The 26,420-nt window shown below is 40.7% G+C and overlaps 1 protein-coding gene across 1 annotated transcript; it reads left to right on the top strand.

Annotated features, from left to right (window-relative positions):
* The first annotated feature begins 18,766 nt into the window (after nt 1-18,766).
* LOC103722793 (superoxide dismutase [Cu-Zn]-like) lies at nt 18,767-25,155 on the top strand. The gene is made up of 8 exons (XM_008813474.6): nt 18,767-18,888; nt 20,117-20,205; nt 20,331-20,432; nt 20,546-20,641; nt 20,852-20,883; nt 20,956-21,031; nt 24,738-24,791; nt 24,953-25,155. The coding sequence occupies exons 2-8, from the start codon at nt 20,130-20,132 to the stop codon at nt 24,973-24,975; spliced, it is 459 nt and encodes a 152-aa protein (XP_008811696.1). The 5' UTR covers nt 18,767-18,888; nt 20,117-20,129; the 3' UTR covers nt 24,976-25,155.
* Nucleotides 25,156-26,420: the final 1,265 nt, after the last annotated feature.

The raw sequence follows: 26,420 nt of genomic DNA on the forward strand, positions 1-26,420 counted from the left end.
TCCTCGATCTGGTGAGAGAAAGGGGACTTCGTGGTAAACTCGTAGTCACCCTCACATCTCCGCCTCTTGCCATTGAGTGCTTCAATCTGGCGCTCCAGCTTCTCGACTTTTTTATCGAGTTCATCATTCCGAGGGATCGCCACAGTGGTCTGTTCGGGTGCGGGTTGTCCTGGGACTGATTCGACCTCTGACGGTTGTGGCCAGTCGCCTGGACCCCTCGCTAGGGGCTCCCTCCAGGAGAATGGTCGGGCGGAACCCTGGCAGCGGCACCGCTCCTCACCGTTGGCCCTTGAAGAGGCGTGGAGATCACGGCCTTGGGGGGCCGGTCCACTGTTGGGAACCCGCCCATGCCGCTGATATTTCAAAACAAAAAATCAGATGGCAGCAGAAAGGGGGCATGTGCGGGATCAACGTTCATCGCATGAAGGTTGTTTCGAGACCTTTCGTAATTAGGTAAGAATTAAAACTTTTAAAACCTTTAGAAGATCAGATCTTCACCTTGTGCGGGTAGATGATCACCGCAAACTGATGATCGTGGTTTTAGGATGAAGGTTCGTTTGAAGCCGTTCAAACGTCCGGCCTCTACGGGTATCCACACGAAGCAGAGGACCGATCAAAGCTTTCTTGTCTTCCCGGGGTGCTAGCTCCCTTGCAAAGACTTCTTTTGATGGCTGATCTCCTCTCTTTCAATCAACCCTTGATTGTACTTGAGAGGAGGAAGAAGAAGGATGAAGAAGAGGAAGAAGATCCAAGCCCCTGCAGCCTTCTTTCTATCTCCCTGCGTTGGATGGAGGAAGAGAGGGGAAGGAGGCCGCCACCCTTTCTTTTGCCTTCTCTCTTGCTTGCGGCTGAAACAAGGGAGGATGAGGGATGGCCACGGCTTGGAGGAGGAAGAGAGGGGTTCTCACTTGGGGGCCGGCCCTAGTCCTCCTTTTAAAGGGAGTGGAGCTCCTAACATTTAGGAGCTCCATGACAACTTGCCTTTCTCTTCTCCCTTCTCCACATGGAAAAGGGAGGGGCATATTCCCCTCCTCATGGTTAACCCTAATCCACATTAAGTAGGGTTTGAAATGCCCTAATGTGGTCAAGCCCTAATCCAATTAGGCTTAGCCCAAGGGTGAACCAATTAGGATCCAATCTAGGTAAGTCCTAATCCAATTAGAACTTAAATCAATTTTGACTCAATTGAACTCCTCAATCCTAATCCAATTAGGAGTCTTATTGATTCATTAGATTAATAATTAATTGTGACTTAAGAAACCCTAATCCAAATTAGGACATATTTAATTTTAGTCCTAATTCAATTAGGACTCTATTTGAATCCGAAGTCCTAATCCGATTAGGACTCTAGGAATCCTACTCCAAGTAGGAATCCAATTTTGATCCAAAACTCCTAATCTCATTAGGATTGCAGGAATCCTATTCCAAGTAGGAATTCCAGTCCTACTCCAACTAGGATTCCCAGTCCTAATCCAATTAGGACTCTAGGAATCCTACCCGAAGTAGGACTCTTGTTTTAAGTCCAATTAATTAATTCCCTTTGTTCCTTCTTCAACTTCTTATTAATCAAATTGATTACTTGTGATTCATAATCACTTTTCAACCATCGGATCGGTCAATACTTCTAGTGTGTGTGACCCCATAGGTTCTACTCTGACTGGTAGTGAGATATATTATGATCTCTATCACAATATCATTGAAAACTCCTTTCAATGGGTTGGAACGATTCCAACTCAACTCATTAGGGTTTATCGATCATCAAGATAATCCCTATGAGTCCCACCATCCACCAGTGACACCTAGCAGCATGTAGTGGCTACCCAGTAGAATAGAAAGATGAACCTCTAGGTGCAGTTAACGTGTGATACAGTCCTACTATCGTGGATCCCTACAGGACGGAGGTCATGGACAACTCGTTAAACCCCATCGTCTGTCATATGTCAAGATTTATTCGACTCGAGTTCGATAGTGGAAAAACTCTTTCTCCACTTTATATTACTGCCCTGGCCAAGGTCTTAGAACTCAGTCTAACAAATCACATAGGATCACTCCTCTTCTATCAAGGTCGATAGATTCCTTGTAGGTGCATACCCTACTCCTACAGTGAACCTACTGCAGCCAATCTACACTGCATGGACCCATATGGCTAGAGACCATGTATGTGTGCAGTCAAACTACAATAACCTCACTGTGAGTAGCCGAAGCACCGCAGGTCAAAGGACCAGTCACACTACTGCAACATCAAGCAAGTCACTGACGAGTGGATAGACATCCAAGTGACTTCTTGTCTTGGTCACGCTCAGTACCCTTGTTCTCTAACAAGCACCTGCACTATCACTTCAGTGTCCCTACACTGTGGACTCAAGTCTCATCCATCCAGAAGGAAAGTGATCTGTGCACTGATCGGATCGATCACCGTCCTCGTGATGATCCATTGATCAGGAGCATTTAGAAATTAATCACCAATGATACATGGCTTAAATTCTCAACTCTTGAGAATATGCATCATCATCTTATTAATTTCTTGGACGATTCATAGACACATAAATAATATGAATGAAAAGATGCCTTTTATTTATTCAATAATAAATAGTCAAGTACAAAATTATGTCCCTAGAATTAATAATGTGTCAGCCAGATTGGCTTTTAGGGCATACATCTAACAATCTCCCACTTGCACTAAAGCCAATCAGTCATATATCTAAGCCCCATCTTCTCAAGGTGGGCTTCAGTCTTTTGCTGACTTAGCTGCTTAGTGAACGGGTCTGCCACGTTATCCGCGGAGTCTACTCTCTGCACCTCTACATATTTCTTCTCAACATAGTCGCGTATGAGATGGAAGCGCTGCTATATATGCTTAGACTTCTGATGAGACCTTGGCTCCTTAGCAAGGGCTATGGCGCCATTATTATCGCAGTAGAGTGTTATGGCATCTGATGTCATCACGTCCAACTCTGCAATGAATTTCTTGAACCAGAAGCCTTCCTTAGCAGCTTCAGAGGCGGCGATGTATTCAGCTTCCATAGTAGAATCAGCAATGATCGGTTGTTTAGAACTCTTCCAATTTACCGTACCACCATTGCACAAGAACACATATCCAGATGTTGACTTCCTGTCATCGACATCAGTCATGAAGTCTGAATCTGTGTACCCTTCTACCTTTAACTCTGATGATCCTCCAAAAACCAAGAATAAATCTTTAGTTCTTCTCAAGTACTTAAGAATATTCTTCACAGCTGTCCAGTGTTCTTCACCTGGATTCGACTGATATCTGCTTGTGACACTCACAGCAAGAGCTATATCAGGTCGTGTACACAACATGGCATACATGAGGCTTCCTATTGCCGATGCATAGGGAATCTTGCTCATGCGTTGAATCTCTTCAGATGTGTTGGGGCACATCTTCTTGGAGAGATGAATTCCATGCCTAAGGGGTAAGAGACCCCTCTTAGAGTTTTCCATGCTGAACCTCTTCAGCACCTCCTCTATGTACATTTTCTGTGAAAGGCCAAGCATCCTTTTAGATCTATCTCTATAGACCTTTATTCCCAAAATATAGGATGCTTCTCCAAGGTCTTTCATGGAGAATTCTTTTGACAACCAGACCTTGACCGAGGTTAGCATGGGAATATCATTCCCAATCAGGAGAATGTCATCTACGTACAGTACGAGAAAAACGACAGCACTCCCACTAAACTTTTTGTAAACACACGGTTCCTCTTCGTTTTTGATGAAATCAAACATTTTGATTGCGTCATCGAAACGAGTGTTCCAACTTCGAGATGCTTGCTTTAGTTCATAGATGGACCTTTGCAGCTTGCAGACCTTGTGATCTCCATCACTGGAAGTGAAACCCAAAGGCTGTTCCATATAGATGTCTTCATTAAGATATCCATTCAGGAAAGCAGTTTTCACATCCATCTGCCAGATTTCATAATCATGAAATGCTGCAATGGCAAGTAGTGTTCGGATGGATTTCAGCATGGCTACAGATGAAAAGGTCTCCTGATAGTCAATGCCTTCGCGTTGACTATACCCTTTCGCCACCAGCCTTGCCTTAAAGGTCTCTACCTTTCCATCCGAACCTATTTTCTTTTTGTAGATCCATTTACATCCAATAGGTACAATACCTTCTGGTGGATCTACTAAGGTCCAGACTTGGTTGGAATGCATGGAGTCTAACTCTGACTTCATGGCTTCCAGCCATTTCTCGGAATCGATATCAGATATCGCCTCATCGTAGGTTTTGGGATCTTGTGTATGATCTCTATCTCCCACTAGGAACATTTCCTCGGTATCCTCTTCTAGTATACCTAAGTATCTATCGGGAGGATGGGAGACCCTACTAGATCTATGAGGTGGTCGAGGGACATCGTGTACTGGCTCTGTATGAATGGGTTCGATAGGATCCATGACTCGTTGCTTTTCAGAGACTTTTTGTTCAAGCTCAATTTTTCTCCCACTGCCTCTATCAAGGATAAACTGATTTTTCAAGAAGATGGCATGACGGCTCACAAACACATTGTGATCCTCTGAGACGTAAAAATTGTATCCTAATGACTCTTTAGGATATCCTATAAAACGAGCACTCATGGTCCTAGCCTCTAACTTGTCCGCCTGTAGTCTCTTGACGTGGGCCGGACATCTCCAAATCTTGAGATGACCCAGAATTGGTTTCTTACCATGCCATATCTCATACGGTGTGGTAGGAACGGATTTAGAGGGAACTCTATTCAATAAATAAATCGCTGTGAGTAAGGTATCTCCCCAAAGAAACATAGGTAAATCAGTGAAGCTCATCATGGACCTGACCATATCCAATAGGGTCCGATTCCTCCTCTCTGACACCCCGTTGAGTTGAGGTGTACCCGGAGGTGTCCATTGTGAGACTATGCCGTTTTCTTTGAGATAGTCCCGGAATTCCCTACTAAGGTATTCTCCTCCTCGATCTGATCGAAGAGCCTTAAGAGGTTTTCCGGTTTGTTTTTCTACTTCATTCTTGAACTCTTTGAACTTTTCAAAAGATTCAGACTTGTGTCTCATAAGATACACATACCCATACCGTGAATAATCATCGGTAAAGGTAATGAAGTAAGAATAACGTCCCCTGGCTAGCACATCGAATGGGCCACATACATCTGTATGTACTAGGGTAAGTATTTCAGTGGTCCTCTCCCCATGTCCTACAAAGGACAGTCTAGCCATTTTTCCTTGAAGACAGGACTCGCAAACTGGATATGACTCGGAAGTCAATGTGCCTAAAAGCCCATCTTTATCCATTTTGTTCATTCTGTCTTCTCCAATATGGCTAAGCCTGAGGTGCCACAAATATCTTTGGTTTATCTCATCTCTAGATCTTTTGGATCCTTTGGCACTCACTTCTTGCTCGGTAATATTCACAGATACATCCATATGTAAATGATAGAGACTGTCGATCATGAAACCACGTGCGACTATTTTATTTCTCAAATAAATAGAACAACAGTCTTTGTCAAAAGTAAAAACATGACCTTCCTGTGCTAGACATGAAACAGAAATCAAATTTCTGCTAGCAGCAGGTACATAATAGCAGTCTCTAAGTAATAAATTAAATCCAGACGGTAGTCGTAGATGGTAGGTGCCCACAGCCACAGCAGCAACTTTTGCCCCGTTGCCAACCCGAAGGGTTACCGCACCTTCCGCCAGCCTTCTACTTTCCTTTAGACCCTGCATGGTAGTGCACAAATGAGCACTAGAACCAGAATCTATAACCCAACTAGAAGTAGAAGAAACCGTTAGATTAGTTTCAATTATGAGCAAGTCTATACCTTCTGAAGGTGTGTCACCTTTCTTGTTCTTTAGGCTCTCGAGGTATGAAGGACAGTTTCTCTTCCAGTGGCCTTCGACATTGCAGTGGAAATATTTTCCTTTGTCGTTAGCCTTTTTTTTTTGAACTTCCTTCTTTGGCTTCTTGTCTTTCTTCTGCTTCTTAGCAGGCTTCTTTTTCTTCCAAGTAGACTTTCTCTTGGAACCAGAAGTCAACTCAGCAGCAAGGACATTGCCCCTTGAACTTTTCAAGGCTCCCTCAGCAGTTACCAACATGTTGATTAGTTCAGTCTTAGTGCATTCAATCTTATTCATGTGGTAGTTTACTATAAACTGACCAAATGAATCAGGAAGTGACTGTAGGATCAAATCCACTTGCAATTCCTTGTGCATGTTCATTCCGAGCTTCTCAAGCTCCTCTAGGTCCTTGATCATAGTCAGACCATGATCATGGATAGACTGCCCTTCGCGCATCTTTGTCTTGAAGAGCCTCTTGGACACTTCAAAACGAGCTGTGCGACTCTGCTCACCATACAACTCTTGCAGGTGTGCTAGTATGTCCCTAGCAGTCTTCATATTTTCATGCTGGCATTGGAGTTCATTTGACATGGATGCCATCATATAGCATTTTACTCTAATGTCATCATCCAACCACTTTTTATGCATCTCACGCTGAACATCAGTAGGACGTGTTGGTAGTGTGGGGATATCTGAATCGAGTATGTAGCCTATTTTCTCACAATCCAAAACAATTTTGAGGTTTCTAAGCCAGTCTTTGTAATTGGTTCCGGTCAGTCGGTTGGTCTCAAGAATACGGATCAAAGGGTTTAAAGCTGACATTGTATCTGCAGAGAGTAAAGATTCTAGTTAGACTTTTGTACTTGATCCTAATCTGTTCTAAGGTCTTTTAGAACAAATGTAACTCCCACTATTTTCTCGAATCCCTCACACTCCCCTGGTAGGAAAACGGAAATCCCACACGACTAGGGTTTCTAGTGGGTACTGCGGTCCCACCGATTTACATGCCACCTCACCTAACAGTTATTGGTGACACATAGATGGATGAGTGTACAACTCTTGTACAATGCTTCTCAAGCATGGTGCAGTGTAACTTGGTCTCTAAGCCATGAAGACCTCACCTAACAGTTATTGGTCCCATCGCTTAGTTAAGTCAGACCCACCGTATAACCGTAGGAATAAAGTCGTCATTGGGTCCTCACCTAACAGTTATTGGTGCCCAACCCCACCTTTACCCTACAACATCTCATGTCTATAGAGAGGTCCAGCCCCCCGATGCAACTTGACCACTGTGTCCAGCCGAGACAAATCAACATCAGAAAGGCCTTAGCAGCTCTACTATAGTGGAAGACCTATTGACTTAATATTGGTTAATCAGGTCTTAGTGTTTGCAACTTGAGCTCTTCATAAGAGGTAATCGAACAATTGGCCAGGTAAGCAGGTGGGAGGCTCCCCATACTCAGAGAGTAAGGTCCTAATTAAGTAACCACCTTTCATGCTTTCCTAGACACCAATTAGATCAATTAATCTAATATGACTTGCTCATGTTGGTTCACTCTCGACTTGATTGAGGAGGTTTTGTTTTAGGTCTCAATTAGGTTTGCTACATCATATGTAAACCTATCTACCCGACTCACATTCACATCACATGCAAACGGCGCATTGCAGGCATTTATAATCGCAGCAATAATTAAAGCTAAACTTTAAATAGGTGATGATCATGGATCCTAGTTTGGTCGTATTACAAGCACATGCACGTCAATCGATCAACTGATCTTCAACTCTTGAATTGGTTCCAAGCCTCCTTGACTCGATCCTTGACCAACTCTTGATCCAATTGCCATCAGCCGCTTGGAGCTCTGTTCATCTCATGCATCATCTTCGACTTGATCGTTGACGTACATCACATCACAGAAATACAACCAGATGTAAAATAAAAATAAAAATAAATTACATCTCCTTTTAGGAGGCACGCAGGCCTCTCAAAACATCAAATAAGATGCATGCAAGCATCTGAAAAATTACATGACATCGCAGATCACATCGCAGGTCATTACATTTGATACCAAAAGGGTTTGAATCCTATGATCATCACCGTATGCAACAATTATAATTTTCAGATCTGATAATTAATTGAATGTCTCATGACATAGGTTGCTGATCATGCTAATCATGATTCTAAACTTTGTAATCACATTAACAATGCTATTAGAATCATCTTTTTATCATATAAAAATCAGCATGTAAAAATCAGCACCCTAGAAAAATTCTGCATGCAGAAAATTTTCAGCATGCATGATCATTCAATTTTCAGATCTAATAAGCCTACTTATAATTAATTCTTACCTTAAACTACGAAGCCTAGGCTCTGATACCACTGTTGGGAACCCGCCCATGCCGCTGATATTTCAAAACAAAAAATCAGATGGCAGCGGAAAGGGGGCATGTGCGGGATCAACGTTCATCGCATGAAGGTTGTTTCGAGACCTTTCATAATTAGGTAAGAATTAAAACTTTTAAAACCTTTAGAAGATCAGATCTTCACCTTGTGCGGGTAGATGATCACCGCAAACTGATGATCGTGGTTTTAGGATGAAGGTTCGTTTGAAGCCGTTCAAACGTCCGGCCTCTACGGGTATCCACACGAAGCAGAGGACCGATCAAAGCTTTCTTGTCTTCCCGGGGTGCTAGCTCCCTTGCAAAGACTTCTTTTGATGGCTGATCTCCTCTCTTTCAATCAACCCTTGATTGTACTTGAGAGGAGGAAGAAGAAGGATGAAGAAGAGGAAGAAGATCCAAGCCCCTGCAGCCTTCTTTCTATCTCCCTGCGTTGGATGGAGGAAGAGAGGGGAAGGAGGCCGCCACCCTTTCTTTTGCCTTCTCTCTTGCTTGCGGCTGAAACAAGGGAGGATGAGGGATGGCCACGGCTTGGAGGAGGAAGAGAGGGGTTCTCACTTGGGGGCCGGCCCTAGTCCTCCTTTTAAAGGGAGTGGAGCTCCTAACATTTAGGAGCTCCTAACATTTAGGAGCTCCATGACAACTTGCCTTTCTCTTCTCCCTTCTCCACATGGAAAAGGGAGGGGCATATTCCCCTCCTCATGGTTAACCCTAATCCACATTAAGTAGGGTTTGAAATGCCCTAATGTGGTCAAGCCCTAATCCAATTAGGCTTAGCCCAAGGGTGAACCAATTAGGATCCAATCTAGGTAAGTCCTAATCCAATTAGAACTTAAATCAATTTTGACTCAATTGAACTCCTCAATCCTAATCCAATTAGGAGTCTTATTGATTCATTAGATTAATAATTAATTGTGACTTAAGAAACCCTAATCCAAATTAGGACATATTTAATTTTAGTCCTAATTCAATTAGGACTCTATTTGAATCCGAAGTCCTAATCCGATTAGGACTCTAGGAATCCTACTCCAAGTAGGAATCCAATTTTGATTCAAAACTCCTAATCTTATTAGGATTGCAGGAATCCTATTCCAAGTAGGAATTCCAGTCCTACTCCAACTAGGATTCCCAGTCCTAATCCAATTAGGACTCTAGGAATCCTACCCGAAGTAGGACTCTTGTTTTAAGTCCAATTAATTAATTCCCTTTGTTCCTTTTTCAACTTCTTATCAATCAAATTGATTACTTGTGATTCATAATCACTTTTCAACCATCGGATCGGTCAATACTTCTAGTGTGTGTGACCCCATAGGTTCTACTCTGACTGGTAGTGAGATATATTATGATCTCTATCACAATATCATTGAAAACTCCTTTCAATGGGTTGGAACGATTCCAACTCAACTCATTAGGGTTTATCGATCATCAAGATAATCCCTATGAGTCCCACCATCCACCAGTGACACCTAGCAGCATGTAGTGGCTACCCAGTAGAATAGAAAGATGAACCTCTAGGTGCAGTTAACGTGTGATACAGTCCTACTATCGTGGATCCCTACAGGACGGAGGTCATGGACAACTCGTCAAACCCCATCGTCTGTCATATGTCAAGATTTATTCGACTCGAGTTCGATAGTGGAAAAACTCTTTCTCCACTTTATATTACTGCCCTGGCCAAGGTCTTAGAACTCAGTCTAACAAATCACATAGGATCACTCCTCTTCTATCAAGGTCGATAGATTTCTTGTAGGTGCATACCCTACTCCTACAGTGAACCTACTGCAGCCAATCTACACTGCATGGACCCATATGGCTAGAGACCATGTATGTGTGCAGTCAAACTACAATAACCTCACTGTGAGTAGCCGAAGCACCGCAGGTCAAAGGACCAGTCACACTACTGCAACATCAAGCAAGTCACTGACGAGTGGATAGACATCCAAGTGACTTCTTGTCTTGGTCACGCTCAGTACCCTTGTTCTCTAACAAGCACCTGCACTATCACTTCAGTGTCCCTACACTGTGGACTCAAGTCTCATCCATCCAGAAGGAAAGTGATCTGTGCACTGATCGGATCGATCACCGTCCTCGTGATGATCCATTGATCAGGAGCATTTAGAAATTAATCACCAATGATACATGGCTTAAATTCTCAACTCTTGAGAATATGCATCATCATCTTATTAATTTCTTGGACGATTCATAGACACATAAATAATATGAATGAAAAGATGCCTTTTATTTATTCAATAATAAATAGTCAAGTACAAAATTATGTCCCTAGAATTAATAATGTGTCAGCCAGATTGGCTTTTAGGGCATACATCTAACATCCACTTGGAGGGGGCACCAGTTGGACCGGGGCCTGAGGAAGCGGTGCTGCTGGGACGCCCTCGGGTTGCAGGTTTTGGACAGCGGTGGCCAAAGCCTGTACCTGTTGCATCAGGGCATCAAACTGCTCCGGCCGAACTTGCGGAGTCGAATCAGCCGGAGGTGGCGAGTTTTGGACAGAATGTCCAGGACTAGTTGGAGGACGTCGGGAGACATTAGAAGCTCCCTTGCTTCTCAGCTTCATGGCCGCGACTCGGGCCCTTTCTCTAGCACCAACTGTTGCTGAAAATTGGACCCGGGGGCGACCGCTGGGCCAGGAAGGGGGAGCTCCGGTGAGAATCGGCGGCGGTCCGTCGACGCGTGGCATCCTCCGGAAGACCTGCAAGAAGCCGGCCCTCCGATGCTTAAGTCAGAGGGGGCAAGTGTGAGAATGGAGACAATAGTAGAGAGTCTGGGTTTTTTTGCTTTCCGCCCCCCTCTTAAAATGGAGGAGTCCCCTTTTTATAGAGGGAGCTGGGTTACCTGTGATGTGACAGGGCAAACGGCCTGTCGTACAATCTGGTATGGAGTGAAAATTAATGCCCGATCGTGTGAGGAGATTAGGTCGAAGCTCTCGAGTCATCGTTGAATCATGCTATCATCAGTTGTCAAGTAGGTTTGCCGTAAGAGGCTCAATGTCCGTAGACGACAGAAGCCATACGCTTTAATTGTTGAGTGAACCGGGGGTCGGGAGAGGTCATACGCTTTGATGGTTGAGTGAACCGGAGATCATCATGAACCATGCCCATTTAATGGTTGAGTGTGCTGGAGGCCTGCAGAGGCCATGCGCAATAATAGTTTGACGACAGTGGCAGGATACGATGAGGTTGCGTATCTGGAGTCAGACTCCCTTAAGGAGTTAGGCCGGGGTCGAATATTTGGACAAGTCATTTCGGAATTCGGCACCTGGTCGGATGCCGAGCCAGTTGCCAAGCTGGGCGCATTCTAGTCCGAGCGTCATCAAGTCGGACGCTTCTGGTCGGCGCTTTCCGGGTCGGCACTTCCTGGTCGGTGCTTCCTGGTCGGCGCTTCTTGGTCGGCGCTTTCTGGTCGGCGCTTCCTGGTCGGGAGCTTCCCGGTCGGCGCCTTTCGCTCCAGGATGCCTTATATTTTTCCCCCAACAGTACTATTGGTCGTTTTTAAGTGAATTTATGGCGGGTTTTCAAGGCAGATAGGAAGGAGATATGGGTTTCTTAGGAGCTTGTTAGCTTGCTCCCATGGCCTTATCATTCTCTAAAGGGATGGGAAATGCCAGCCAATGAGGAGGAAAAGCCATAAGGGGAGTAGGGTTCAAGTGTGGAAGTATAGCAACAAGCATAGGTTCCCAGAATCCAAAGGAACCTCGGCCCGTCAGGATTCTCTCTCGATCTATTACACTGCTGATACCTCTGGTGGCGCGGTAGCTGGCCTTTTTTTTTCCTTCTATTTTTTGGTTTTTGTTTCTTTTAACTTTTGAAGGGAGAAAGTGAGGGAACACTCAACTAAATATGGGTCATGTGCCAGTGTTCTGCAATGGAATTGGATTTTGGAAGAAGGTCTGGCTTGGAGATGGACTCAATTAGTAGGTCATGGGTCACCCATCATGACTGGAGGCCAATTGCAAGTCTCAAGTCATGAGTCGCCTAGCACCTCATAGTTATGATATGGCTAATTAGATTTGCCCAAATTCTTATATGGTAAAGTTTCTATTTACTTGTATATTCTTATAAAATTTTTTATTTACATGTCCATCCATTAAGAATATTTTAGTTATTTTAATTTAAAACCGTTAATTTTTTAACGGCGTTAGATAACATGGATACATATGTAAAAATAAGTATAAAAAAAGAATATAATAGCAAAATAAATATTTTATAAAAATATACATGTAAATATTAATTTTAAAAGTGTATTTATGTAAAATTTTTTATTTTTACAAAGATATTTATGGGAAAAAAAAATTATTTACTTGGAAAAACAGATGGTGGTGGGGTGACCGTCATTTTCTTCGACACCATTCGTGGATCAAACGGCATTTAGAAAAATATTTCCCAAACTACTCTTCTCTGGCCCTTGCTGTGTGGTGATTGATGGGATGGTTCTGAAGGCCCACCTGTCACCCATGCAACCCCCATGCACTGCACAACTGCCGTGAGGGACTATCCATAAGTCAAGAAGCAGTATTCTCCTCGTCATCCGTGTATACATTGTGCAATAACTTTTTTTACACAGCTGCATTGGCCTCGAGACAGCCCAGATTGGCACCCTGATCTGGCCTAAATATAATCTATCTATTGGCACATGGTAGATATTTAAAAAACAATTAAATTTGAATAATTTAAATTTTTGGTGGTAATCCAAATAAAGAAGGAGAATATGATATATTTGAATTTTTGGCGGAATCCAAGATTATAGCAATCCTTTGATCTCTGCCTCTAGATCGTAATAGATCTACGTTCCCCTCCTTTATATAAATAGAAAAGGGAATCCAAATGCAAAGGCACTATTGGCATGAGCCTCTCAAATACAACCGGCGAGAAGCTCCGGCTTTCAAGCTCTCATAGAAAGAAGCTCCTAAAGAAAAGCTCTAATGCTCTCATGCCGAGAAGCTCCCACAAAGAGGCCCTCAAATAGAGCCGATCATGGGCCAGGTTTAGGCACAAAAAATATCAAAATTTTAAATAGATCTAGCCCAAAGTTCAACTAAAAATGAATAGAGTTTAGGGTCGACCTATTATCAACTCTACCCTTAAGCTTTCATGCCTACCTCTACGCCCGACTTCTTTTTCACAATTGCCCCAAGCACCTCCTTCTCTTTGCACGGAGGCGCGTACTTAGAAACCAGGATGCTGAGCATTTTAGATCGAGTAGTTCAGACCAAGCACTTCAGAACAAGCTTCCATACTGAGCACTCTAGGCCGAGCTCCTAGGCCGATCTCCTAAGTGAGCACTCCTAGACCGAGCTCTCAAACAAGTGCTTCCAGGCCAAGCATCCTATGACCAAGCTCCTGATAACCGAGCTCCCGATGGTCGAGGTCAAGCTCCTAGGCCAAACACTCTAGGTCGAGTACTCTAGGCCAATCAATCAAGGCCTAATGATTCAGAGGAATCCCTCTACTTAAATTCTTTTTAGGGGAAACTAATGACCGGTCCTTTTTTTGACCAGACTCTAACTTTTAATCCCTGTTGACTGGTAGTTTAACAACCGGTCCAGTTATATTTCAATATTTCATTATGAGACGAAAATGCCTCCGCCCTTAGTGATCTCCCATTCCCACCGAAGAAGAGGAAGGAAAAGGGGGTTGGTCGCAACGGCCATCAGCAGGCCGCAGACGCTACTGTTGACTGCGGCCTAGCCCCCTTCGGGCACCGCCAACCTCGCGGGAGGAGAAGAAAGGAAAAGAAAGAAGAAAAAAGAAGAAGGGAAGAAGAGAAGAAAAAAAAAGAAAAAGAAAAAAAAAAAGAAGAAAAGGAAAGAAAAAGAAGAAATAAATAAATGCATATATATATATATGAATGAATGAATAATAAATAAATAAGATAATAAATAGATATATTATAATGAAATAAAATAATAAATAAATAAATAAATAAAGTCGTTGCGGCTGCCACCGACTGCGGCCAGGCCCTCTCCGGCGGCCGCCACGGCCCGACCACCTTATGGCGCCGCCGGCCTCACGGGAGGAGAAAATAAAAGAAAAGAAAAAAAAGAAAAAATAAATAAATAAATAAATGTATATATATATGAATAAATAAATAAATAAGTAATGATTATAAATAAATATATTTCAATGAAATAAAATAATGAATAAATAAATAAATAAATAATGAGTGAGTGATAAATAATCTGATTTTTATGATATTGATAGGTACAGTGGATTTGTCACTATTGCAATTAGTTAAATAAGCTTGGAACTTCATTCATATAGCCTCGAACACAGTTAACTCACCATTGCAATTAGGTTAGTAAGCTTGATATATAGGCAATATAGCATGTCATATATTTAAGTAAGCTTGGCACACAGTTAATCAATGTTTGAATACTTAATCTAGCCTGGTACACAGTTAAATCTTCTCGGCACACGGTTAAGTAAGCTTGGAACACACTTAATCTAGCCATCTAACAGCCTCAAAGAGGCAGCACCTCCATCATATAAGCTTACATGGCTAGGAAGCTAAACCTTCAAGAACTTCCATGGAGTTATACCTCGATTCCACCAGCTCTTGCTCTGAAGACCTAATGAATTAACCAACCTCTCCAAGTCTAGATGGCCTAGGTGGAGATCCACTTTCATTCCATTAGCCCTTGCGTCGAGGACTTGGCGAGCTAATCAACCTCTTAGGCTAGGACAACCCGAGTGGAGATGGCAATCTCTAGGCGACCTTAAAGCTAACTAGATCCATCCACCAAAAGGATCTAACAAGCTCTGGAGAGCTGAAGTCTAAGCTGACCCAGGAAGCCTAGCTCCATCACCTTGGTTAACAACCATGTGGTCTTTCGATGTGAACAACTTAAGAACTGAACCTTCGAGTACTCCTAACCTACAATCTTATGCTTGAAAAAGATCGAAGTTCTCCACCTAGGCCAACTGGGACTAAGAATGAGGAGCAGGCAACTAGCAGGCCGATCTATCCAGCAGGCTAAAGAGCCAACCTTTATAGTTCTCAACACAAAAGTCGATCCTAGTGGCTTTCAAAATAAAGAAGGTTCAATGACAAATTAGAATTCTTGGCAAGATCTGGATAAAGAAGGAGGTTATGGAGATCCTTTGATTTCTGCCTCCAAATCGTAGCAAATCCATGCCCCCTCCTCTATATAAACAGGGCCAAGAGACCCCAAAGGCAAGGGCACTCTTTGCGAGAGGCTTGCAAGAATAGATAGTGAGAGGCTCCCACGGAAAGGCTTTCAAGCTCTCATGGCAAGAGGCTCTGAAAGAGAGGCTCTCAAGTTCTCATGGAGACAAGCTATCAAAGCAAGAGGCTCCCATGGAGAGGTTCTCAAGCTCTTATGGCCGCCTCCCAGGCCGAACTCCTAGGCTGAACACTCTAGGCCGAGCTCCCAAATCGAGTGTTCTAGGATGAGCACTCTAAGCCGAGCACTACAGGCTAGGCAATCAAAGCCTAACAATCTAAGAAGATTACTCTACTCTGATCCTTTTTTATTGTATAGGGTTTTTTTGCATGAATACCCTCCTAAATATCAGATTTTGTATGAATACCCTTCCAAAATTGATATTTGATGTATACTCTCGTAAAACACTTGTTTTGCTATTCTACCCTTTTTTATTTTTGTTTTTGCATATGTACCTATGTTATCTAACGACATTAAAAAATTAACGGTTTTAAATTAAAATGACTAAAATACTCTTAATGGGTAGACATGAAAATAGATCGCGATCCCGATAGCAGGGGAAGATGACAGGGACATTAGCATAATTTCAAAATTTTATTTTATTTTTAATTAATACAAATATGATTTTTTAACACCTTTAGAACAACCGTTATATCAGGGGTATTTGTACAATAACAGAGTTTTATGAAGATATCCATACAAATATTAATTTTGAAAGGATATTCATGCAAAACTCGATATTTAGAAGGATATCTATGCAAAAAACTCTATAATATATTTTCTTGCTATTTCTTATTGTTATTCTAAAGTCCGACCTAATTTAGGCTTCGGAGGAGGTCCGGTTGGGCCTTTATTTTCTTTTTGTATACAAATTCACGACTCTCTACGGCAAATTGGTGCTCTACCTTCTATTATTATGGACCGAGCAGATTGATCGACACTCTCCACGCCACCAGATGACGAGATAATGGTCAGAATGGCGGACAAGATTTGAGCAGCAATACAACCCTTCCATCACTAATTGATTAACCTTTATATAAAAGTCAAAGGCAATACGATAGTATTTCCCCCATCAAAAAAATATAAAATAAAGATGATTTTTATGCATCTACTCACTGATGTCAAATTCTAATGGCTTAGATGAGCTACTTCACAACACCCACATCTGCACAGGGCTCCCAACGGTTGTTCCTGTTGAGGGAGTACCTTTTATAAAATAAGCGAATCATGGTTGTTTCTTTTGAGCACGACGCTATTCCCCACCAACCACACTAGCCTCCATATAAGTCAAGGATTTACCCCAGGGTCGCATAGCATTGATGACAGGCGGGCCCATGTACCATCCAGATGCTTGGGATTGGACCGTGGGAAGGAGTGGTGCGGTGAAATATTTCTCATCCCAATATTGAGAGATCTAGTAACCTCTTTCCAACGAAACTTACCTCGCAATACAGTAGAGTAGTTCCTCATACTAAAAGGTGCGTTCAAATGTGGACAGCTTCATAAAGTAGGAAGGTTTCTAATTTGCTGAGAGTCAAAACAATGATTGATCTAATTTCGGTGGTAACAAGATGACAATCTGAATGGATTATTGGAAGAAAAATAAATAGTTCTTAACAAAAAGAATGCCACCTAGGGCCCGCTTGAATGCCTCCTTAAAATGAATATAGTTTAGGTCCGCTCATGATGAGTTCTCATACCATTCTAAATGGGGGATTGTTTCTTTTGCAAGCTTCAAATTTCTAATATAAAGCGGAGTGGAATGGTCAAGCTGTCATGCCAACCAAATGGGAGATGGAGACATATGTCTTTTTCAACTTTTTATCGGGAGCCGCTCAATACATTTGGGAATCTAAAGTAAACTTAAAGACCTCAACATAAATATATTTGGGGTCTCAATGCATAAATAAAAAAAAGAATAATAAATTTCTTTAGATAAAAGATACATCTAAAAATAAATGCATCTAAAGCCTCAATGCATTTATAGCTGTAAAAATATGTAGCATTTGAGGCTCCTAAATGCATTTGGACGCTCACTTTGTAACTCACTATAATAAATGTATTTGAAGGCCAGAGTCTTAGGTGACCGTCTCAGTCGCCTAAGAGGCGAGCTTGCTCTGTTTTTTATTTTTTTTGCAAGTCTTAACTTTTTAATATAAAATAGAGTGGTGCTATGGCATATTTGTTGCACTTGAAAAATTCTGCATGCAATGTAGCAGAAAAGTATCCAATTCTACATGTGATTGGTTGAATTTTTATCTTAATTAATTTTTGATAAAAAGAAACTGGTAATTTGGACAAAAATCTAAAACATAAAATCACAAATAAAATTTAGAGGAGAATACATCAAAAAACTATAAAATAATTATTTTAATATACACATATAGAGAAATTAAAAATAATTAGATAAAATGGTAAACATGTATCTATTAAACAAAAGATAGCTACCATTTATACTTTTAATTATGATGCATGGTGAGAATTATTACAGATTATTCTTTTTATCTATGCCCGTGCTCATACTTGCTTTACCGTAAGCATTTATACATATACTAGCAACCAAACATATCCTATGAATATTTGAGAGAATAAAAAGGAAAAACCAAATGATAATCCAATATGTTAGAGTTGGAATAGAGAAAGATTTGGAATTTTGTCTGAAGGGTCACATTTGATTGGAAAAAAAAAAAAGGAATGGGTGTGGGTGAGGAAGCCAGTGCAGTGATTAACCCTTTTCTAGATAAATAGAAAAATTATTCTTGTCCTGAAAAATGAAACGGAATCATTAAAGAACATTGACAGTCGTCCGTTCGCTTTTCTCGTATGCATTCCTCATGCACACTAGCCTATGCTTAACCGAAAGCTTTGGGAATGAAATCTAGACTTTCGTAAAATCAAATTAAAATCCGGGGTTAGAGAAAAACATTAAAAAAATATTAAGTGGGATTCGATTACGATGATTTAGTAGGTTCAAAACTGGTACAATAATATTAGTAAATAATTTCTGCCCTGCGATATATACAAATTATCGAAAAGATTTATTTTTTCGGGCTATTTATATTTATCGAAAGATAAATAATATTGCTAGCTAAATTATTTTTTTGGATTTATTATTTCAAAATTTTTTTTAGAGGAGCCATGCATTTGTTTTTTTTTTCAATTATTTTTTAATTTTATTGGCTCTACCCATACCTCTTTTGTATGGGTGCTGTTGTAAAAAAAAATAATAAAAATAAAAATAAAAATAAAAAAAAATCAAGTAGGTATCAATTTTGGAAATGATGCTAGGCGTGCAGTGAACTGTTCTCTCACCGGAGGTGACAATAACCCGAAGTCATCTCATCTGCCACTATATGCTTGGGTAGTTGGCCTCGGATACCCCCCTCCCCGACAGAACAGGTGAAGCACTGGTGATCTCCGTCGTCCCTTCCATTCTGGTTCTCTTCGGCACCAAGGGGTCGCCTGAGGTAAGCTCGTCGATCTCGAGTTTAAGGTCGAAGTACTCGAGATTAGGGTTTTAATCCCACGATGGGTTGTTCGGGAACAGGGACGCAGATGCTTTATCCTTCTCGTTTGTTCGGATTTTGATTTTATAGTGTATAGATCTTTAGTTTGATGTGCTGCTTTTTTTATCTACGATATTGGCTCTAGTTTGGGCTCTGATGCTTCTTGATCACTCATCGCTACCGATTTGATTTGTTCAGATTATAGCTGCCCCGTCCAATATGAATTGGTTTCCAAGTCGTTTTCTTTTTACTTGATGCACATGGGATCTCGGATCTGACCCCTAGATTTTTCTCTTTTTTTGTGGAAAAGCAAAGGTGCTGTTAATTTTGGTTTTTTATTAGTTTCTTTTTTCTTCTCGTTAAATTTAGCGTTAAATCTTGCAAATTTCTTTGTTTTAGATTGGTAAATTCATTAGCTAATCAAATTCTAGGGACCAAAAAAATAGTGGATTAGTTCAATATCCTTTTGTTCGTATGTGATTTTTGGAATACATGAATGAATTCCGACCCCCCACCCCCCCGGCCCAACAATTCCTTTTTTTCCTCATAAACAACCAAATATTCAAGTTCATCATGTTTTTATGGCAGTTTTGCATCGTAAAAAATAAGTTCTTTTTTTACAATGTTCAGTCCAAACTTCTTGCGTGCTACTTTGTACTGTGATTAGTTTAGACTTAATGCGTGCCGCTTTGCGCTCTAGTTAGTCAGAACTTAATTGCGTGCTGCTGCAAACTGTATTTAGTCCAGAGATCTTCCTGACATCTTATGTGAGGAAATTGATGTGAAAATGGTGTATTTTGTGTCTCCATCTTGAGTGCAAAGTGTGATTGTTATCAACTTTGCTGTATATCAATTAGAATTTAAATTTGCACTTAAGAGATAATTGCACTGGTGTTCAATCTGAAGTCGCAGTTGCTCGTTCAACACTGAGCTCAACTTTGTGGGCAATGAATTAGCTTGTGATATTGATTTTGCTGCAAGATTGATGTTGTGTGTTCAAATACTTGTATAATTTTATGTGTGAGCATTAATATATGTTTCCGTATCTTTGGCTCCCAGAAATAGGAAGCATATTTATCTTTATTTTTTTCCCCTGATTTTGTTCATCAAATTTTCTCCCTTATGCTCATCATTTTCACAATTTTATCTTAGATGAAGATCCTTTCATTTCTGGTCTTTTTATGCCTAGATCACATTGAAAAATGGTGAAGGGTGTTGCTGTGCTTGGTGGCAGTGGGGGTGTCAAAGGCACTGTTTACTTCATCCAAGAAGGAGATGGTACACTTAGTATTAATAATCTCATATATGCTGGAATTGTCTCAAAATATATGTAAAAACTGAAACAACATCATAGGTCATCCCACTGATCAGACATGCTAATGCTATTTTGTTCACTGTTTTAGGTCCAACTGCGGTAACTGGAAGCCTCTCTGGCCTCGAACCTGGGCTTCATGGCTTCCATGTTCATGCCCTCGGTGACACTACTAATGGCTGCATGTCCACTGGTACTTATTTTTATTTAGGGAATGCTTCTAATAGAACTTAAATTAAGGACATTGGTAAAAATAATCATTTTGTTGGTCATTGTATTTATTTTATTTTATTTTACTTAATTCAGGACCACATTTCAATCCTGCTGGAAAAGAACACGGGGCACCTGAAGATGAGAGCCGCCATGCTGGTGATCTTGGAAATGTGACTGTCGGTGATGATGGTACCATTTATGTCTTCTGCTGTCTTTTTTTGCTTAGCTCTGGTTATCATTCTTCACAACATTATGATTGGACACTGTCCACAATCATGCCACATACATGAACGAGATTTTTATCATTTGACTCATTGATTGGTCTTGCTAGCCTATCTTCTATCTATTGAATAATTTTATCCTTAACATATTTATGCTGGTTTCTTTTTCTTGTTTCAGGTACTGTTAGTTTCACCATTACTGACAACCAGGTGATTTAATTCTACAGCTATTTTTTGTTCACTAAATGCTTTCGGAGATTCTGAACTGTTTCCATCTTTCAGATTCCACTCTCTGGACCAAATTCAATCATTGGAAGGGCTGTAGTAGTCCATGCTGACCCTGATGATCTTGGAAAGGGTATGCTTTTAGTAGGCTTGCATTTCTCACATTAATGCTATATTGCTATTTACCTGAACAAACTTTTAAGTACAACTTTATTTTTTGGCTAATCATCGACACTGATAGAAGTGTGCATGAGTTCAAAAATAGCAAAAATCTGCATTGCTTTTGGCTTATCATTAACTGTTGGTTTTTGAGCTTCTTATAACTTCATGAACATTTAGCACACATTATTCTTTTCTTTTTTGTTTTTGATAAATGGTTTTAATCTATGCACTATCATAAGTCCTGCATTAACCATACATGCTGCATATACTCTTCATTGCTTGAGAATGTTTTCAATTATTGACTTTGGGGGGTATTTGGGAATGGCTGGAGGGAGACAGCTTCAGGTTTTGTCTTACAATTTCATGGTTACACCAGGAGAGGTGCTATGATGCGAAGCCAAATACGAAATTGGCATGCAATGGATGCTTTGGCGGGCACAAATCAGCAGAATGCTTAGCATAAAATGACATGACACATGTTGGCAACTCATTCTGTTATATCATGATTTTGCCACTAAAAATGCCTTGGCATTTGTCACTGCTTATCTGATTGGCTTAAGCTTTGCTGCAGAGAGCTGCAAGTCTGAAAAGCATCCAAGGGGGGATGTTTTTGAGTATATATGCAACTAAAAGTACATAAAACAGTAGGAATATCTCTTGTAATGCTGTTTTCTGTTATAAGAATAATTCAACCAAATAATAGGTTCATGATTGTAGTGATTCATTCCAAACTCATTTACTCATGCCTCTTCTCCAAGGACCACTAAATTCATATTTATTTTTAAGACAACCATTACATGCTTAATGTGATATCTTTGAGAAGCAACCCTTTTTTTCCATTGCCATGTGCAAACTTCTTGGATTCCATTTACTCATGCCTTTTTTTAAGCCTCCCCCCCCCCCCCCCCTCCAAAAAGAAAAAGGAAGGAAGGAGACAGGGGAGAGGAAGAAAATCTTATTTAGCCTTGGCTCTTCCTTCCAATAACCTGAATCGGTATTGTTTGTGGATTTTTTGTAAAGGAGAGCGACGGAGCCTATGTCAAATTTCGTTGGGAAGGCCTTCTTGGACCTTTCCAACGCCCTTAGTGCCTTTTAAAGGCATCAGGTGGACTGTGGCATTGTGGCAATAATGCCACAGTGGCCGCAATCATGCCCAAGGTCTGCCGAACATCACAAAGAGTGATTACCAACATCAAAAAGATGCACGCGTTAGCCATACCGGTTCCGGTTCGGTACCGAACCATACCGACCGTCGATCGGTACGGGTTCCGATACTGGTTCGGCAGTCCTTGCTTGCAACTTCATATCCTTAATTCCATCTTCATACTCATTTTCGTCATAATTTATTTCTCATGAGGCTCACAATTGTCGTCCTGTTTTATTTGACATTTTCTCTTTCACATGTTAAACAAAATTCAAGTCCATGCATGTATTAACTTGAGTCTCTATGAATACTTTTGGGATATAGATATATTTGACAGCCTTTTGTTAGATACATGAGACGCTAATACTCATCAGATGCTAGGTGTGTGAGTTCATGAGGCAAGATGTTGGTGCGGGAGCTCTTTGGGCAGGTCAAGAAACTTGTTTCCTAGCTAGCTTGCTAGAGAAGTTATAGAAAAAGTCTAACGGCAAGGGGTAGATAGGTGCACGGGTGTGACACCTTCGTTAGAGTCCAGAAAGAGGATGATTGAAGAGAGGATACAAGAGTAGTGTAGATCCAAGTGCCTTAATCTTCAAGAACTTTCACCATCGTTACATTGCCATTCGAAGAAGATAGATTTAGATAGGAATATGGTGTAGCTTAAGCTATGGTAAGAGAGATTTAAGTTAACACTACTCTTAAGATAGAGTCCTATTGGTAAATAAAGTGTAGTAAAGCTAATGCAAAGATAATTAATAGAATTGACTGATAAGTTGGAAATTGAAAGGTTCTTTATAGGGTGCAATTCCACTTATTTATACTAGAAAACATAATAACTGACCACTTTCAATAATGATCCATGTCTGGCGGTTCCAGAAATTGACACTAGTTGTTCTCCTACTACGCATGTTTGTCAAGACGGTCGCGCTGCACCAACTGTCAGACCAATAATCATATTTTATAGGCCTTGACTTGTTAGTAACCTCCATTTGGGCTATTTCGATATGGCTTGTGTTGGTCATCTCTCTGTAATTGGCTTATAGAACGGTTTTTTTGCTCTTGGAAGTATTTAAGACTGACTCAGTCAGCTCTTCTTACACAATATTCGTTCACTTCGGTCTATTCATTTTATTGGCTATTTGGGCGACTATATAGCTTTATGTCTTGGCTCAAAGTTTAGGAGCTCCATCTGATTCTATTGCAGAGCCGCTACGTGTATGGTGTTCCTCGGGTCTTAAGATGTGGTGTGAGTACAAGAGTATTGGAGACTGTAATTCCATTAGGATATTTTACCTTGAGACTTTTCATCCAGGTTTGAAAGACTCGCAGTTAAGAGGTTTGTTGCCCCTGCTCACCCCATTCATTTTTCTTTTTTTCTTGAGAGGGGTATCAAAAGAAGATCGTATTCAAAGAGTTGAGAGTCTGATGCCTTACATGCAGATGTTTAGGCACACCATGTGGTTGCATTATATATAGTGTACTTTAGGGCATATATTCTTGTGTGACTGCATAATGCAGTTACATTTTTATGTTTATAAAATTAGATTATTGCATTACCTGTTTTGTTTATTTTTCTGAATGTGGATCTGTTACTGGACCAAAAAGTGCTATGGATCTGAGTTTTTTTAATCAAACTCAGGGAAAGCTTATTCTAAGAATAAATTAAAATATTTTAAAGTTGGATTAGGGTGAAGTTCATGATTGAGAGAGTTGTATTCTAGATTGGAACATTTCAAGTTCAAAAAGAATGGCAGGGCGAAAATAACAGATTTTTTTAAACATAACTGTCGTAGAACCAATGTCAGTTATCTGAGTCCAGTTCCCTCTACATATAATTTCTCTGAAACATATCCTGACTTAATTGATTGTTCATGACCCAAAAATTCAGACCTCTGTTCTTCCTTTTTAGATCCATTTGCCTTGCAATTGTATCAACAAGGAATTGACACTTAGCCTTCAGATTTAAATAACCCATCTAGGATGATAAGTTCAAAATAGAAATAGTAGAATTTATTGTAATTCATCTGAACTTCACTAATCTGATAATCAGACTATGGTTCTTCTTTCACAAACCGTTCTGAGCTGTGATAAAACTAGCAAAAATTACAAAACAAAATCTGCAGGGGCTGAACCGTTGAAAAGAGTATGCAACTTAAGACAGTAATTTAACCACTATTTTCACAATTCTTGGACCTGTGATTTGGATTCTATGGACATTCAAATGCAAAATTTTTGCTCGAATTTCTGTTACATTGAAAGTGGATCTGCATCTTAGGTCTTGCATGTAAATCTGCAGGGTTCACCCGCTTCATACTGCGACTTGAGATGATAGCCTTTTCCATTGCTTTTTGTATTTCTTCTCAAATGGTTTATATTGTCTAATGGAACCTTGTACTTTTTTGTATAAATGTTAAAGTACTGGCTAGTGTTGGGTTTACATGATGAATCATGGAGGGTTTGTAGTTGTTTTGTTTCCATTCCTCCCATGCTATATGGTAAGAAATATCTTAAACAAGCTCTTGTTTTGTTTTAGGTGGACACGAGCTTAGCAAGAGCACTGGAAATGCTGGTGGAAGAGTTGCTTGTGGTGGGTCCTTTGGTTTCTTGTACATCTGTGCATTTTTACTTCTGTCATGCTTTATTTCTCCTTTTTTTTAATGTATGTTGTAGTTTTTTATTTCTTCTGATTAATAAAAAGGTCCTGTGATCTGGTGCCTAATGGTGTTCCTTCAAAACTTATATTGACAGGCATTATTGGACTGCAGGCGTAAATTTCTTGTTCTGGATTTCCATTGTCTGTTTGAGGAAAGGTCTTATCATGTACTTGAAGCACTAGCTGAAGTTTTCTTTCCCAATTGCTAGGAAGATATTTTGAATAAGAAACCTTATCTGAAAAAATTGTGTTGGCTTGCTTTCAGCAATTGCTACCATAAACTTTTTTATTGTCGTGATGCGTATTCTTGCTTCTTCCTCTCCTACTCCTTTTCCTGCTGCTGATGGTATAAAAATCTTCTCGATGTTTCAGAAATTAATGCAGATTGCATTTGTAGTTAAATAGTTTTCTACATGCCTATCCGAAAAGAGATGAACACAATGGCTAGCTACCTGAGGCTCTTAAGAAGGCATCCGAATTGTAACTTCTCATTTGGATCACTGCGAAGGGTTGGTGTGCCCTCCCATAATTCCATATGATGAGATTCCAGGCCTCTCAGCTGCTGTTTTGGATTGGATGATCACCATGATGCATGAAGAGTAGCACATGTCCAAAATGTTGATTATTCCTCAGCCTTGATCAACCAGATCTCTACTTTCTATATTCTCTATCACTTTTTCATGCAGGCAGCTATTTTTCTGGTAGATGTATTTTATCATCCCATATTTGATCAGTAGCCAAAATGTAATATTTTGGCATGTGTATTGATTATACGCATTAGCCGTTTTGCTTCTGGGTTAATAATAAAGGTAGGCTAGTGTTGGTGAAGCTTATAAAAATTGCCTGATGCCCTACCTACCCTGAAAAAAAAAAGAGAAAAAAAGCTCTTAGAAACTGGCCTGAGTTGCTAACCTTGTTCTAGATGTATTTAGCCCTTGGAGGATGTTTTGGAGTTTTACAGATGGTGCTGCATCACAGTTCAAGATGTGATGCCACTTGAGTTGCTTGCCCCAGTCTATAGAGTGTCTTCTGAGTGGCTCGCTACATATGTAGCTACCCAGTCGACCGCCCCATTTGCTTCACGATGTACATGCATAGCTTGAAATGTAACATTCTCTTTCACCATCGTCCAAATATCGCGGAGTAGGGAATGAACTCCTCCGTCACTGCTTGGACCATGTCGAACCCAGCTGATCATCGTAGCCAAGTCACCCTCCAGCAGTACTGAAGTCGCTTGAAGCACCTGTCGTATGTAACATATACCCATCTAGGCTGCCTGTAGCTCTGCGCCAGGAATTGAGGTATCGAAAATTTGACAGCCCCTCGCTGCCACCATTCTGGAGCTCGGGCCCCTGATGACGAAGCTAGCCCCTCCCCTCCAACTTCCATTCGAAATTGAGCCATCAAAATTGACCTTGAGAAAACTCGAGGGTGTGGGCTCCCAGGTAAAGAATATCCTATGAGGAACTGCTGAAGCAACGTGGGGCCCTCAGATGTCCCGAGTTATCAATAGTCTATGGTCTAGATCAACATGGATGATCTATGTTGTTTGTGCATGAGCCC

This window comes from Phoenix dactylifera, chromosome 8 (assembly GCF_051530095.1).
Source record: "Phoenix dactylifera cultivar Ajwa chromosome 8, Ajwa_hap1_PhDact_Kaust_v1.1, whole genome shotgun sequence".
NCBI lineage: Eukaryota > Viridiplantae > Streptophyta > Magnoliopsida > Arecales > Arecaceae > Phoenix > Phoenix dactylifera.